The sequence below is a fragment of the Emydura macquarii genome, unplaced genomic scaffold (assembly GCF_026122565.2).
Source record: "Emydura macquarii macquarii isolate MOO-44397 ecotype Brisbane River unplaced genomic scaffold, CSIRO-AGI_Emac_v2 contig_242, whole genome shotgun sequence".
NCBI classification, from domain to species: Eukaryota; Metazoa; Chordata; order Testudines; family Chelidae; genus Emydura; species Emydura macquarii.
In genome coordinates this window covers 1-13,942 of record NW_027130379.1, presented here as the reverse complement: position 1 = coordinate 13,942, position 13,942 = coordinate 1, and the positions used below count along the sequence as shown (strand labels likewise).

At 43.1% G+C, this 13,942-nt stretch overlaps 1 gene segment (V, D, J or C); it reads right to left on the bottom strand.

The window, feature by feature from the left end:
• Positions 1–1,029: 1,029 nt before the first annotated feature.
• On the bottom strand, positions 1,030–1,850 carry LOC137153394 (Ig kappa chain V-III region VH-like). The segment is given in 2 exon segments: positions 1,030–1,412; positions 1,802–1,850. Coding segments are annotated over 2 exon segments (432 nt in total).
• Positions 1,851–13,942: the final 12,092 nt, after the last annotated feature.

Genomic DNA, 13,942 nt, shown 5'->3' with positions numbered 1-13,942 from the left:
AAAGAGACCGCTTTTATAGAAAGTTCAACAGTAGGAGTAGGGGAGTCTGCCTGGTGTTTGAAATTCTGTTGAAAATCTAGTGTAGCAGTTACACTTTTTATGGGAATCAGTTGTTAGACTGAAAGGGACAGGATGGGGGAGGTTTTTGCTTTGGTCTGTATCACTGAGAGGGCCAGCTGTGATACTGCTGATAATAACAATCTGCAGCATCTTCAGCTCAACTTTGCTGATTGTGAGAGTGTAATCGGTGCCAGACCCACTGCCACTGATTCGGGCTGGAACCCTGGATTGCAGGGTAGAAGTGAGATAGATAAGGAGCTTTGGAGCTTGCCTTGATTTCTGCTGGTACCAGGCGAAGTAGTGGTTTTGTGATTTTGTAATCCAGTAGTTTTTAAGTGAGGTGAAACTTGGGGGTACTCAAAACAAATCAGACTCCTGAAAGGGTACAGTGGACTGGAAAGGTTCAGAGCCACTGGCATACTGGACTGTCTGAGTTAACAGTGGGAGAGTCACCAGTTGGGGCACCGTTGTACATATTCGTTCAAGCTGTTTTTCTTTGTGTGAGCGAATATGTACTTTTGGGAAGACATTCTGTGGTGGTGGTTTTGGTTATGCAGAGTTGTGAGGAAAGGGAGCAGGAGAGTTTCTCCGCCTTGGTGTCTGATTAGAGTAAAGTTTGGAAGCAGATTTGCAAACTAGGAACTGGACACTGGTGTTGGGGTAGATTCCTGAGAGAAGGGTTTCCCTGCGTGCTGCTTGTAATTGCCAGGTCTGGTGTGTATGTGTGAATATAAGAAGTTATGATTCGGGTACTCAGACTCCACATCACTGATTTGTCCCTCCACCGAGAAGCTGCCCTGCAAGGCGGGAACACTGGCTGCTGCTTGGCACTGGGTGAACAGTTGTACTACAAATAAGACACGGGTGTTGGGGAAGAGTCAGCAGTGTGAGAGACAGTTCAGCAGTGGAGCAGGAGGTCTCTGGTGCTGAAAGAGTTTTCAAACACTGAAGGCTAGTGTAGCAGTGACACTAGGTATAGGAAGCAGCTGTTACACTGAAAGGAACAGGATGGAGGTTTTTGTACTGGTCTGTATCACTGTGTGAGAGGGTGCTGTGATCCTGCTGACAATAATAATCTCCAGCATCTTCAGCTTCAACCCTGCTGATTGTGAGAGTGAAATCGGTGCCAGACCCACTGCCACTGAACCGGGCTGGAACCCCGGATTGCAGGGTAGAAGCATAATAGATGAGGAGTTTCGGAGCTTGTCCTGATTTCTGTTGGTACCAATTTAAGTAGTTAGTGCTACCACTGGTGAGGCTTGAACTGGCTTTGCAATTGATGGTGACTGTGTCTCCAGGAGACACTGCCAGGGATTCTGGAGTCTGAGTCATCACAATCTGCCCACTGGAGTCTGAATGAACAAACAGAATATAAATTAGTATGTAGATGATATATAATCTCTCTTTCTCGTGTGTGTGCATGTTTGTGTATAGATGTCTAGTTAATCAAAACAAACAATATTTGATTTTGTAAACTTTCCTGTGCCTCTTTACATACTTATGATACTTCATCTTCTGACAATGATGCTAACGTTCAGTTTGAGGTGGTTGTTTCATTCCAAGCTGTCTTCAATTTCTTGTATTTCCCTCTCCATTCCAATAAAAAGGAGACCAATATTTCAGAAGTGACTGTCACTAACTAATGTGAATGGATTCACATAGAACATTCCTAGAGCTGTTCAGTTTTTCTATGATTGATTGTAGCTTAAATCATCCCAATGCCCCTTCATGTGATTCTTACCCTGGATCCAGAGCACGAGCAGCCAGATGAGCTGAGCTGGCGAGATCATCGTGACACGTCTGACTGGCCTGATGCAGATCAGCAAACGGTAACCGGTGACATGGAACATTTATACGGGCCCAGAACTGCCGGCCAATGTCACCCGGGTGTGAAATATGCAAATGTAGTTCAGAAAAAAGAAATTCCCATCTTACCTAAAAATATGCAGAAAAGAGGAAATAAGAGACGGTGGATGAAATAGGCCAGTTCAACCTGTTTGGCCCTGGGAATGCATCCTCCATTTTCATTAAAATGGCAGCACTGTTAATAGTGATGGTGGTGCCCAGAGGTGCCTTCTTGGATCAGACCTTACTTTGTTGGGTGCTGAACTACCCCATATTAGATTACAGTCCGTGTTCCTCACTTTGTGTTGAAATGGCATTTGTCAGGGTGGAATGGGAATAAATGTTCTCAGCTCATTAGTATTGCTTGGGAGCTCATTTAAATGTAATAAGCTCACAATCATTGTTACATCGGGAGTATCATCATAAAGGTGATATCAATGGTGTTATCTCCCTGCATCAAGGGATCTACGCAGGGGGCTAATTCCTCCTTTAACTACTGCTCTCTACTGGATTGATCAGTCCTCACCTTAGACATCCCATTAAATACTGTGTGAGCCCTGGCACATGGCTTCCCATTGCTTAAATCATGATTTTCTTTCCTGGAAATGGAGCATTAGAATCTCAAATTCATATTTCAGCCCTTAAAACACTTGCCCTCATTTTGAAAATAGCAGTATGCCCAGCAGCTCCCCCTGGAAGGTAGCTGACTGTGGCCATCTAGAGTCAGTTGCATGGAAGTTCAGCTTGCTCTTTAAAGAGGTTTTGGTATGAAAGCAGCTATTCAGTACATGTCCATTTCCTGTGCAGAGTACAGTGGGGTAGAACTCACTGAAGGAAAATACTGTGTTTTGTGCACAAACACACCAAATACTCACAACTCCACCAAAATACCTTCCAGTAATGACATTCTAGGGTCTAAGAAATGTGTTAAATGAAAACTTTTTATTAACTGCCCCCCCCCCCCCAATGTTAATTTACCTGGTAGAAGAATAGATCTTGGAAGTGAATATACTTTTGTTTGTCTTTTATTTGATTGAACAACATATCCAGTGCACTGACCAAGTGAAAGACGCTGCTTGTCATTACTTTTCCTGTTTCTCTGGAATGATGTATAAACATTCATAAATTAGAGTAGCTCTCCTAGGAATGGTTAGGGGGTCAATTTACAACACTTTTTTGGGGTTTATTTTTAATGGACTGTTGTCTGGTTCCATCTTGGATTCATCCTAGCCCCGGATCCAGATTGCTTAACTGTATAAATACGCAAAACACTCAGATGAAAATACCCAGCGTGTGTAAATGTGCATTGCCTGTGCTCCAGTGCTCTGCCTGTAAGTAGCTCCTGATCTAGGGATGCTACTCCCATGACTGGTAGAGAGCGTTGTACTGATGGCTCAGGGGCGGTATGTGGGCTTTATAACCAATCTGTGCTGTGTGTGGTCTCCAGTCTGTGTGTCACAGGTAACTCTCTGCAGTGCAGGGGGAGCTGTCAGGAGATTTTACATAAATGCCAAAGGCAACATGGTCACTTTTCATTAAACAGCAGCTGAGATCTGAAGAGTGAGAGGTGAAAAGGAAACCAAATTAAATGACTCAGGCACCCCAAATTCAAATGATGAGATGTACTTGTCTGAATCAGTGTAAGAAGGGTTGCTTTTGCCCTGTTGACTGTACTGTTCTCCTGTTTTTTCAGCTTCAACAGTGCTGATTGTGAGAGTGAACTGGGACCCACTGCCGATTAACTGGGATGGAATCCTCTAGGCAAGGATAGTGGCACCATAGATAAGGAGCCTAGGGGCTTGTCTAGATTTCTTTTGGTACTAAGCTGAATCACAGATGGCAAAAATATTTCTGTGGCTTGAACTGGTTTTGCAACTGAGTGTGACACTGACGTGCAGCCAGATGTGCTGAGCCTGCAAGATTGTCTTGGTTTTTGGGAGCCGCCCAGTGCTGATTGATTAGCCATGGAGAGTGAAATGCAGTATTTCTTTGTACCAGGGAAAGATCATACTCAGTGCAGAAGGAAAAGATCAGTCAGATCTGAGTATGCAAAGCATCTTGTCTAGCTCCCTGTAAAATATGCTCAACCCTTAGATCAGCGAGTCTCATCTTGTTTTGAATCATGCCTCTCTTTAGCGTTTTGATTTTTATTTGGGGGCTGACCCCTCCTCTTTTCACTAGTGTGGATACTGCCCCTAGCATTGCTACTGCCTTGGATGTATCAGGTAGCCTTGTAAAGCACATGCATTAATAGCCATACCATTTTCATGGAAGTCTTTCTCAATTTCAGCATCAAAGCATGCTAGTGCACATTGAAACCCTATGCACAAGGTCACAAGGTCACATTGGCCCAGCCACCTGAAATGAGCATCCGATTTGGCCCGTTTTCCCTTTCAATATGAGTGGCATTGTAACCCCATATAATTACTGAATTATTAGAAGGCTTGCTGCACCACTAGAAAGCCTGACACACTATCCCCCCACCCTTGGTTGGGAACCTTTGCCTTAGATAAATAAGAACTGATTCTTTCATAGGAAAGTACAAATAACTCCCATTGAAGCCAATGGGTCTGATTCTGATCTTAGTTACCCTGGTGTAACACCACAACCATCAATATAGTTACTCCTGATTTATATTGGTTAAATGAGATTTGAATCAAGCCCAATGTGAATTACTTGTATTCTGCAGAGGGAGAAAAGGATCTGTGGAACTGATTTATTTTCATTTCAGATACTTGAATATATAGGTTGTCGTCATCGTCATCTGTTTGCACTAGTTTGGAAATTCATCCTGGATGTTATACTTAATGCTATGGTTAATTGGGATCCACTAATGTGTATTTCTATACATATCAAGTAGTAAGGCATGTTTAAAAGTGTGCCAATTCAAATGTGTGAGTAACACATTTTAAACCTCCAGTCATTAACCCAGTGTAAAGGGTGATCCTTGCTGCAAAGCTGTGGTCAGTGTGTTGTGAGCTGATTTAACTCTTCAAGGTGAAGTGTCCTAACACAATTTGATTTTGTAATGAAGACCAGACCTGTGATGTGGGGAGAGGAGAGGACAGCATGGGTGTCAGTGCCACGCAGAGCTGTGTTATCCACTTCTCCTCTCTCTGCACTATGTGGGCTTGAGTAGGGAGGTGGGATGGGGAACAGAGAGGTGAGGTATTTATACAATTTAGGCCAGGATTTCCGCATGGAAATTAGAATTCAATGTTATATGTGCAAAACCTGCATTTTAAATGTTCTAAATTAGTTAAATTAAACTACCATAAATGTGCAGGAAACCTAAGGGAAAAAAGTTAATCAGAACATGTCATGCATTTAAAACTAACTTATTTACTAAACGAAGGAAGTACTCTGGTTAGTGAATTGAAGTGATCATTTCTGTCAGCACTGTCCTTCCCAATTTTAGAACCAGCAGATCTCATTAACGTTCAGTGAGCTAACCACTGAACTGAGCTAGTGGGAGAAGCTGAAATGAAGAAAATATTGTCTCTGCAGCTGCAGAAGAGGCTATCCATACTGATTTTACATCTGTTCTGATGTGTAAAGTACCAGCCATGCGATGTAAAAATAGGCAAAACGTTCCAGTGAACACACCTGCTCTGCATAACCATATATCCCCTGTGTCCTGGTACAAGGCTGTATACAGCCCTCAATCTGCATGTACTGCCCTTGCATCCAGTCTGGCTGTTACCTGGCTATCCAGCCTGTGTGTCAAGGTGAATTCTCTGCAGGCTTTAAGTCACCCGCAGGCAGATGGCCAGCACAAGGCCATCAATGAAGTCACACTTAAGCTCCCAAAATACTTCATTACCCAGGCCCTGTGTGAACCTGCATCACCTTTCGGCTGAAGAGGCCGGTTGGGTGGAGCTCGCTGAAAGGAAACCCCAGGAAAGCACCCAGGATCTCCAGGGCTCAGTACCAGTTTGCATGAAGCCAAACAAATCCTCAGGCCCCCAATCCCTGCCCTTCCCCCTGTGTGCCCCTATGTTCTTGTTCCTTCTTCCCTGTAGCAAAGCAGTGCTGCAATTCTGCTAAGAAAGCTTGTCAGTGTCATGCTATATGCCCAGCCCATCGTGTAGCCGGGGGCACCGTGAGTTGTGTCTTTGCTCCCTCTTCAGCCTTCCAAACCCCAGAGCTCAGGATCTCGCTGCTTTCCCCTAATTTGTGCTTAGCCCAGGTCTTTGTTGGCAGTAAATCTGTTTTAGCTCTGAAATATTAAGACAGTTTTTCGCTGGGAATTCGGTGACAGTTATTGTTTAGATTTGAGTAACAAAATCATTTACCCTGGGGAAAAATGGGCACCTAGTTCAAGGGAGGAAAAATCCCTGATATCTGGAAAGAAAATCATCTGGGCCGTATCCTTATTCCTATTTGTGCTGCAGGCTGGGAGCAGTGGGAGAACAGCCGTGTCTGTAGCCCAGCCAGTGTCTGTGTGAAGTGTGGCAGTTGCACTGGCGGCAGTTGCGCCATTTAGGAAGCAGCTGTAACGCTGAACCCAACAGCACAGGCAGGTTTTTGTACTAGTCTGTATCACTGTGAGAGGTACACTCTTGCCTTGTTGACAATAATAATCTCCAGCATCGTCCGCTTCCACGCTGCTGATGGTTAGGGTGTAATCGCTTCCTGATCTACTGCCACTGAACCGGGCTGGGATGCCAGGTTCCAGGGTGGAAGCATCATAAATAAGGAGTTTAGGAGCTTGTCCTGATTTCTGTTGATACCACGCTAAGAGCTCTTTGCCTGTATAGCTACTGGTGAGACTTGAACTGGCTTTGCAGTTGATGGTGACTTTGTCTCCTGGAAACACTGAGAGGGATTCTGGAGTCTGAGTCAGCACAATCTGCCCACAGGAGTCTGAAGTTAAAACCAGAATAGAAAGGAATACATTTTTAATATACAGAAGGGTAAAGCAAACAAGATTGTTCTTTATGGAGAGCCTCCTGTGCACATTCCCTGTTTCCAATAGCTCATTGCCTGGCCAAGATGCTAACGTTCAGCAGCTTTGCCATTGTAACACTTTTCAGTTGTTCATTTAGGGCACATTGGAGTCAATGAAAAGACTCTCACGCCCTGTCATGGGTTTGCATCAGGCCCAAATATATAAACGTGCTCTATCTTTTAATATTTAAACGCGCTCTATCTTTCTCACTGGTGACTAAAAGGAGACAAAGATGCTCAGAAGTAAGTGGAACCTTCTCAGGAATATTAAGAATTTGATAGGCAAGGTCCCCACATCTTTTCATTTCTCTTTAAAGGAGGATCTTGCCTATAATCAAGCCGGTTTCCTCTTGGTTTGATTCTTACCCTGGATCCAGAGCACTAAGAGCCAGATGAGCTGAGCCTGCGAGGTCATCTTGATAAGTGTGGCTGGCCAGATGCTGTTCAATAAAGTGTAGCAAGCCACACAGAACATTTAAAACTGCTCAGAGCAGCAGGGGCTGTTCCTTGGGTGTGAAATATGCAAATGTGGGTTAAGTATGAAAATTCTCATCTGATCCAAAGCAGTCAGAAAAAGGGAAGGGATGGGGCATGAGGGTAATAGGCAAGCTCTACTCAACAGGGTCTTTGGCAGCTCCCTCACTTTTTGTTGGAATGTGATTAGTTGTTGTTACTGATTATGTCTAAAGTGATAGTGCCCAGAAACCTCAACCACGAATAGAGACCCATTGTGGCAGATGGTATATCCGAACACACAGTCCCTGACAGCCCTGTGATCAGTGCCCGTTTGTGGCAAATGGTGTAGTAACACACACGAACTTACAGTCCTTGACGAATGAGTTGTGTTGAAATGGCATTTGACAGGGTTGAATGGGAATAAATATCAACTCATCATTGTTGTTTGGATGCCAGCTTAAATGCAATGAACTTAGTTATACTGTTATTCTAAAAGTCTCAGTGCAGTGCTATAAATGGTGCGATCTCCCTCTTTAGGGGAACTGGGCAATGGGACACCCTCTGCCATCAGACGTCCTACTACCCCTGAATTATCATCTTAGAGACTTTGTTTAATGCACCCACAGTTGTGGGAACCTTAACTGTGAATCTTCCGACTGTTCCTATGTTAACTGTGAATCGTCTGACCGTTCCTATGTTAGTATGAACATAGGTTAATTTCTAAACCTGGTGGCCCAGTGTTAGACTCCAAAGGTCATAATTAGATGCCTAAAATAAGTGGCCTGATTTTTCAAAGTACTTATCATCCAGCAGCTGTAAAAGAAAACATAGTAAAGTGATGGCATCTGGTTGCAGTTACATGGAAAGTTAGCTTCTTGTTTTTAGAGGTTTTAGATTTACAGCTGATTGAAATGTTTCACAAAAATATTTCAAAATGTTTTGAACTCCATACTTTCAATTCATTGATCCCCTCCTAAATATTTTCCCTCGCTATTTTATTCCTCTGCTGTACATTATTTCCAGCGGCAAGGGGAAAATGTGTGTGGTATGTGTATTGGGGGGTTGATTTAAAAAAATAACGTTTTTTTAAGGTTTTGAGGTTTTGTCAGGGTAAAACGAGCAATTTATCACAGAACTTCAGCTGAAATGAAAATATTTTCCTAGGAAATATTTCACAAAATATACATGCTTGGTTTTGATCACCTATGTTTAGATTGTTCAAGCTACACTTGCTAACCAGATCACATAGTTACAGAAGCAGCTTATCTGTCTGAGCTGCATTTTTAGATCTTTATTTAATTGTATTTTTCCATTATTGTGTCTCTGAAGTTTTATTTACGGAGTAATTTATTTCTAGAATAGGTATCTTTAGATAAAAATCAGCCATGTGTTTGGTGCCTATCTTGAGGTTAAAGATGAACAGAAAATACCTTCCTTTGATTCCCCAAAGGACTTTGAAGGCCCCCTGGTGTCTGAAATTGTAAAGAAAATCTAAGTTAACACAAATGCTCTGTCACACTAAGCAATGTTATGTCATGAATGTACATTTGACCAGGCAGTGATGCTCATGTTACACTTAAGAAGAACCTTTCAGTCTAAAATCTTCTCTGCAGTTGCTCATCATGTTATTTCTCCAGTTATTTCTCTGGAATGACATGTGAACATTTAAACATTAGTGTAGCTCTCTGATATGTTTATGGATTCATTTACAACATCTTCAGTTTGAGTTTCTACCTCTACAAACATTAGATCTTAGAACTGACTGGAAGGAAAATTGGTTCCAGACCCACTGCCACTGATGCAGGCTGGGACCCAGTTTGCAGTGTAAGAAGCGTAACAGGTCAGGAGTTTAGGAGCTTGTGCAGGTTTCAATTGGTACCAGATTAAATTTTTATTCATTCTATTGCTGCTGGTCAGGCTTGAACTGGCTTTGCAAATGATGGCAACTGTGTCTCCAGGAGCCATTGTGTGGGATTCTGGAATCTGAATTAATGCAATGTCCCTGCTAGCATCTAGTTGTAAGAATAAAATTTTAATCACTACGAATGTGTATGTTCCTCTCAACAATATTCTGTTTTTATAAATATTCACAAGTGCATCTTGCATAATGATTATAGTCTGTCACACAGTTGTGGACCTGAAGTTCAGCTTGAGGAAATTCTTTTATTATGCTCATTTTGGAACTGATCCAAATTGGATACAAGTAAATGGAAAGCTTCCTACTGACTTCCATGGGCTGTTCATCAGGTCCTTATTTCTTTAAAATGTACCTTGTAAGAACGCCATGCAGGGTCAGACCAATGGTATGACCTACCCAGTATCTTGTCTTCAGAGGGAATACCAGATGTTTCAGAGGGAATGAATAGAACAGGTAATCGTCAAGTGATCTCTTCCTGTCACCCTTTCTCTTTCTTTCTTTTTTCAATTTTAAATGAGACCAAGTTGATCACAAGTAAGCGCAACTAATGAATATTTAGGATTTGATAGACAAGAGTTCTAGATCTTTTAAGTATTTTAATTCATCCAGTCCCACCTTGGTTCAGTTCTTATCCTGAATCCAAAGCACTAACAGCAAGATGAAATGAGCCAGTGGCATCATTTTGATGTGTCTGAGCTGTCCAGTGCTGATCACTAAACCACAAATCATTTATAACAGCTCAGAGTAGGAGGGAATGATCCGGCATGAAAGAGCATGCAAAGCATCTCATCTCAACTTTTGTGACAAACTCAGCTATTGGAGAAACAGGGACTGATTTTACCACGGCAAGATACCAGTAAGTCTCATGAAGTCATTCGGCCTGACTATGATCTCAGATACACTGCGTTAATGCCATTTACCTCAACAGAGTTACTCCTGGCTTACAGTGAGATCATAATGGAGCATGTAGTGGAGAACAGTGTCTAAAGAAGTGATTTATTTGCCTTATTTCAGAATGTGTCGTGATTATAACGATATAAAATACGTCTTCTCATTCAGAGTGAGTGGCTTAGTTTTTTGAGTGAAAGGGCCAAAATCTTTCCTGTATTACTGGTGCCCTGTGGAAAGTGAGTAGGGCCCTGAAGGCTGATTTATCTTTATTTTTTATGGATGTTGTAGTGATGTTAACACTGTATTTTCCAACTTTAGATGCTTCCATATATGCAGATGTAGTGATGCCATCTGATGGCCATTGTGTGGAAGTTCAGTTCCATTTCTCAAATAGCTTCTTGTTGTATCATGCTGAATCTGATTATAGAACATTCAAGCATAGATTTAAGTTACTTCAGACACCTTTTAACAAGATACTTTTTCTTTGATCAATCTATTGGCCTGTCATTTAACAAGTTGCTATTACGGCAACTGCTTTGGCATGCTGGTGTTGTCCATCCTCAACACATGACCAGAAAAACAAAATTGTGATGCAATAAGCATGGCTTTATTCCCTTGAAGTGACTATGCTCCAGATCCTCATTATTGGTAACTTTATCCTGCCATTTGATGCAGAGTATGGCATCTAGATATCATAAATGGAACTTAATGTGCTACTGAATGCGTAGCAGGTGCAGAATCACATCCATATAATAAGCCAGACAGCAGATCTGCTTTATAGACTTTTAACTTGGTTTGAAGATTTCTTACTTAGTTAAGGCATTTACTTCTGCATAGTTAGTTGCAGCTAAATTGTTAGTTGAATTTTGTCTCCTCTACAAAAGAAATCCGATCAGTCTGAAAGCTGATATGTGAGGTAAGTGGCTGGGGTAGAATTTGTAGGGAAAATTTGAATTCATGCAATCCACACATTCTTGAGTACAGCACCTTTCAGAATGAGCTGGTTTAAAGTTGCACAAACCCTATAATACTTTTTTTGAGCAAGGGCCTGGAAGGGAAACCTCAGGAAAGAAATAAGCATTGTGTGTAAAAATAATCCAAACTCCTTGAAACCCCAATCCCACAGCTATGGATATATATCTTCCTCTAGAAAGGCAGAAATATGTACAACGATAACATTGTGTTGTTTCTAGATTGGTAATTTACCTTAGAAAGACCAGCCAGATTTTTTTTCAAAGTACAAAAGCTGGGGGACTAGTCACGGGACGGAAAAAACAGGCCCATAGAAAACAGTGCTACAGGCTAGTACCCTAACAGTCCTGCAGAGTGCTGTGACACTGACGCAGGCTCAATGCCTTCTGTGGGTATCAATCCCAGGGAAGTCAGCAGGATTAATTCGAGGCAGGATTGGGCCTGCAGCGTTTGGGCCTGTTACAGTAGGAGGCTGTACTGTATGCTGTATTTGTCTGCTGAAGGTCAGAGTTAGGCCAGGGACGAGCTGGCCCTTTCACCCAGAAACGTTTTTGCTGATCAATTAAATGATTCAGTTAGTAGGTTCCCACTTAGAGTAACCAGATCGCAAGTGTGAAAAATCAGGACAGGGGTGTGAGGTAATCGGCACCGATATCAGACAAAGCCCTGAATATCAGGACTGTCCCTATAAAATTGGGACATCAGGTCACCTTATTCAGATCCATTCTCTGCATCTGAGTTTCTCCCTCCAGGTCACTCCTCAGTCATTTGGCTTAAAAATGTTATTTTCCCACAAACCCCTCTGAGCCCTTGTAGGCAGCTGAGAACTGCCCTGGCCCCCTCTCTATGTCCCCACATTTCTGTCACATTCACTGCAACAGAATCTCCTAGGTTCTGTCTCCAGTCACACTGTGAGTAGGTGGCTACAGAGGGAGGTGTGGTTGATCCTTCCCAGTGTCTGGCAGCCCTGGGGGTTCAGTTCCCCCCAACATGGCAGTGCTACCAGTGAAGAACAGTGATTACAGAGATCACACAGACTTCATAGGGAAGGGGAGTAAAGTAATTTCAAGCCAGAAAAATGCTACCATGGTTGAGGAGATGTTAAAAACTCTTCTGTATGGAAAGAAATTTCTCTAGCAGCAAACTCTCTAATTGATATTTGTATTGCAAGCTGGGGAGCACAGGGTATATATCTGTGTGTCGGGAGCTGAACATTTGCCCCCTAAAAGCGTGTACCAGTTGCAATGACAAAATTAGCTCTCTGAAGGAAGCAGCTGTGCAGGGGGGGTTTTGCACTAATCGGTATCACCGTGAGAGGTGAGCGATGGTCTTGTTGGTAATAATCATCTCCAATATCTTCAGTTTGAACGCTGCTGATTGTGAGAGTGTAATCAGGGCAAGACCCACTGCTGCTGAAATGGGCTGGGATCCCAGAGGCACAAGTAGAAGCGCTGTGGATAGGGAGCTTAGGACCTTGTCCCAGTTTCTATAGGTACCAGGCTATATTATTGTACATGGTTGAACTGGCTTTGCAGCAGATAGTGACTATCTTTTCTGGAGACACTGCCAGGGATTCTGGAGTCTGAGTCAGCACAAGGGGGGCTGGAGCACATTAGGGGCTGGAGCACAAGACTTAGGAGGAGAGGCTGAAGGAACTAGGCTTGTTTAGTCTGCAGAAGAGAAGCTTGCTGCCCCTTCAACTGTTTAGGGTCTGCTAGCTCTGGAGTTCAGGAACCTGGTTTAAGCCAGTAAATAAATGCCACCCTCTATTGTGTCCTGTAAAATCCCTTCTTTGTGCAAGGAAATGTCTGCAGCAAGAAACGTGCCTGGACTCTGTCATTGAATTGAAGCTGGGGAAGAGTTGGAGCCCAGAGGGATTGTGAGTGAGGTGCTGAAAGGCGGATCCAATCGAGTGTAAGAGCAGCATTGTGCAAGGGCCTGTTCAGAAAGAGACTAATCCTGGGCAAACCCAGAGTGAGTCCAGCCCTTGGTATCCCTTGCAGGTTCCATTGCTGTGTCAAGCTGTACCTTCTTCTGCTTATCCAGGCTGTAGCTGTGTCCTGTAAGATCTCAGCACCTGAGTCCTCTCTACAGGGGTATGGTGCTGACAGTGCAGTTGGGTGGAGCTAAGTGGAAGGAAATGCCAGCCATGCAACCAGCACCTCCAGTGGCCAGTACCAGTTTGGGCAAAACCAAATAAATCCTCGAACCTCAAGCTATTCCCCAGACCTTAAAATATCAAATGCCCTCTTCTAAAGGAGGAAATGTGTGTGTTCATTTCCCCCATCAGAGCCCGCTTGTGAACCTGACGACTGTGAACTTGATGATTTTTGTAATCCACTAGTTTTTAAGTGAGGTGAAACTTGGGGGTACTCAAAACAAATCAGACTCCTGAAAGGGGTACAGTGGACTGGAAAGGTTCAGAGCCATTGGCATACTGGACTGTCTTAGCATTATGGGAGAGTCACCAGTTGGCACTGTTATACATATTCATTCAAGTTGTTTTTCTTAATGTGTGAGCGAATATGTAGTTTTAGGAAGACATTCTGTGGTGGTGGTTTTGGTTATGCAGAGTTGTGAGGAAAGGGAGCTGTGTGAGACCCAGGAGAGTTTCTCCGTGTCTGATTAGAGTACGTTTTTGAAGCAGATTTGTAAACTAGGAACTGGACATTGGTGTTGGGGGAGATTCCTGAGAGAAGGGTTTCTGCGTGCTGCTTGTAATTGCCAGGTCTGGTGTGTATGTGTGAATATAAGAAGTTATGATTCGGATACTCAGACTCCACATCACTGATTTGTCCCTCCACCGAGAAGCTGCCCTGCAAGGCGGGAACACTGGCTGCTGCTTGGCAC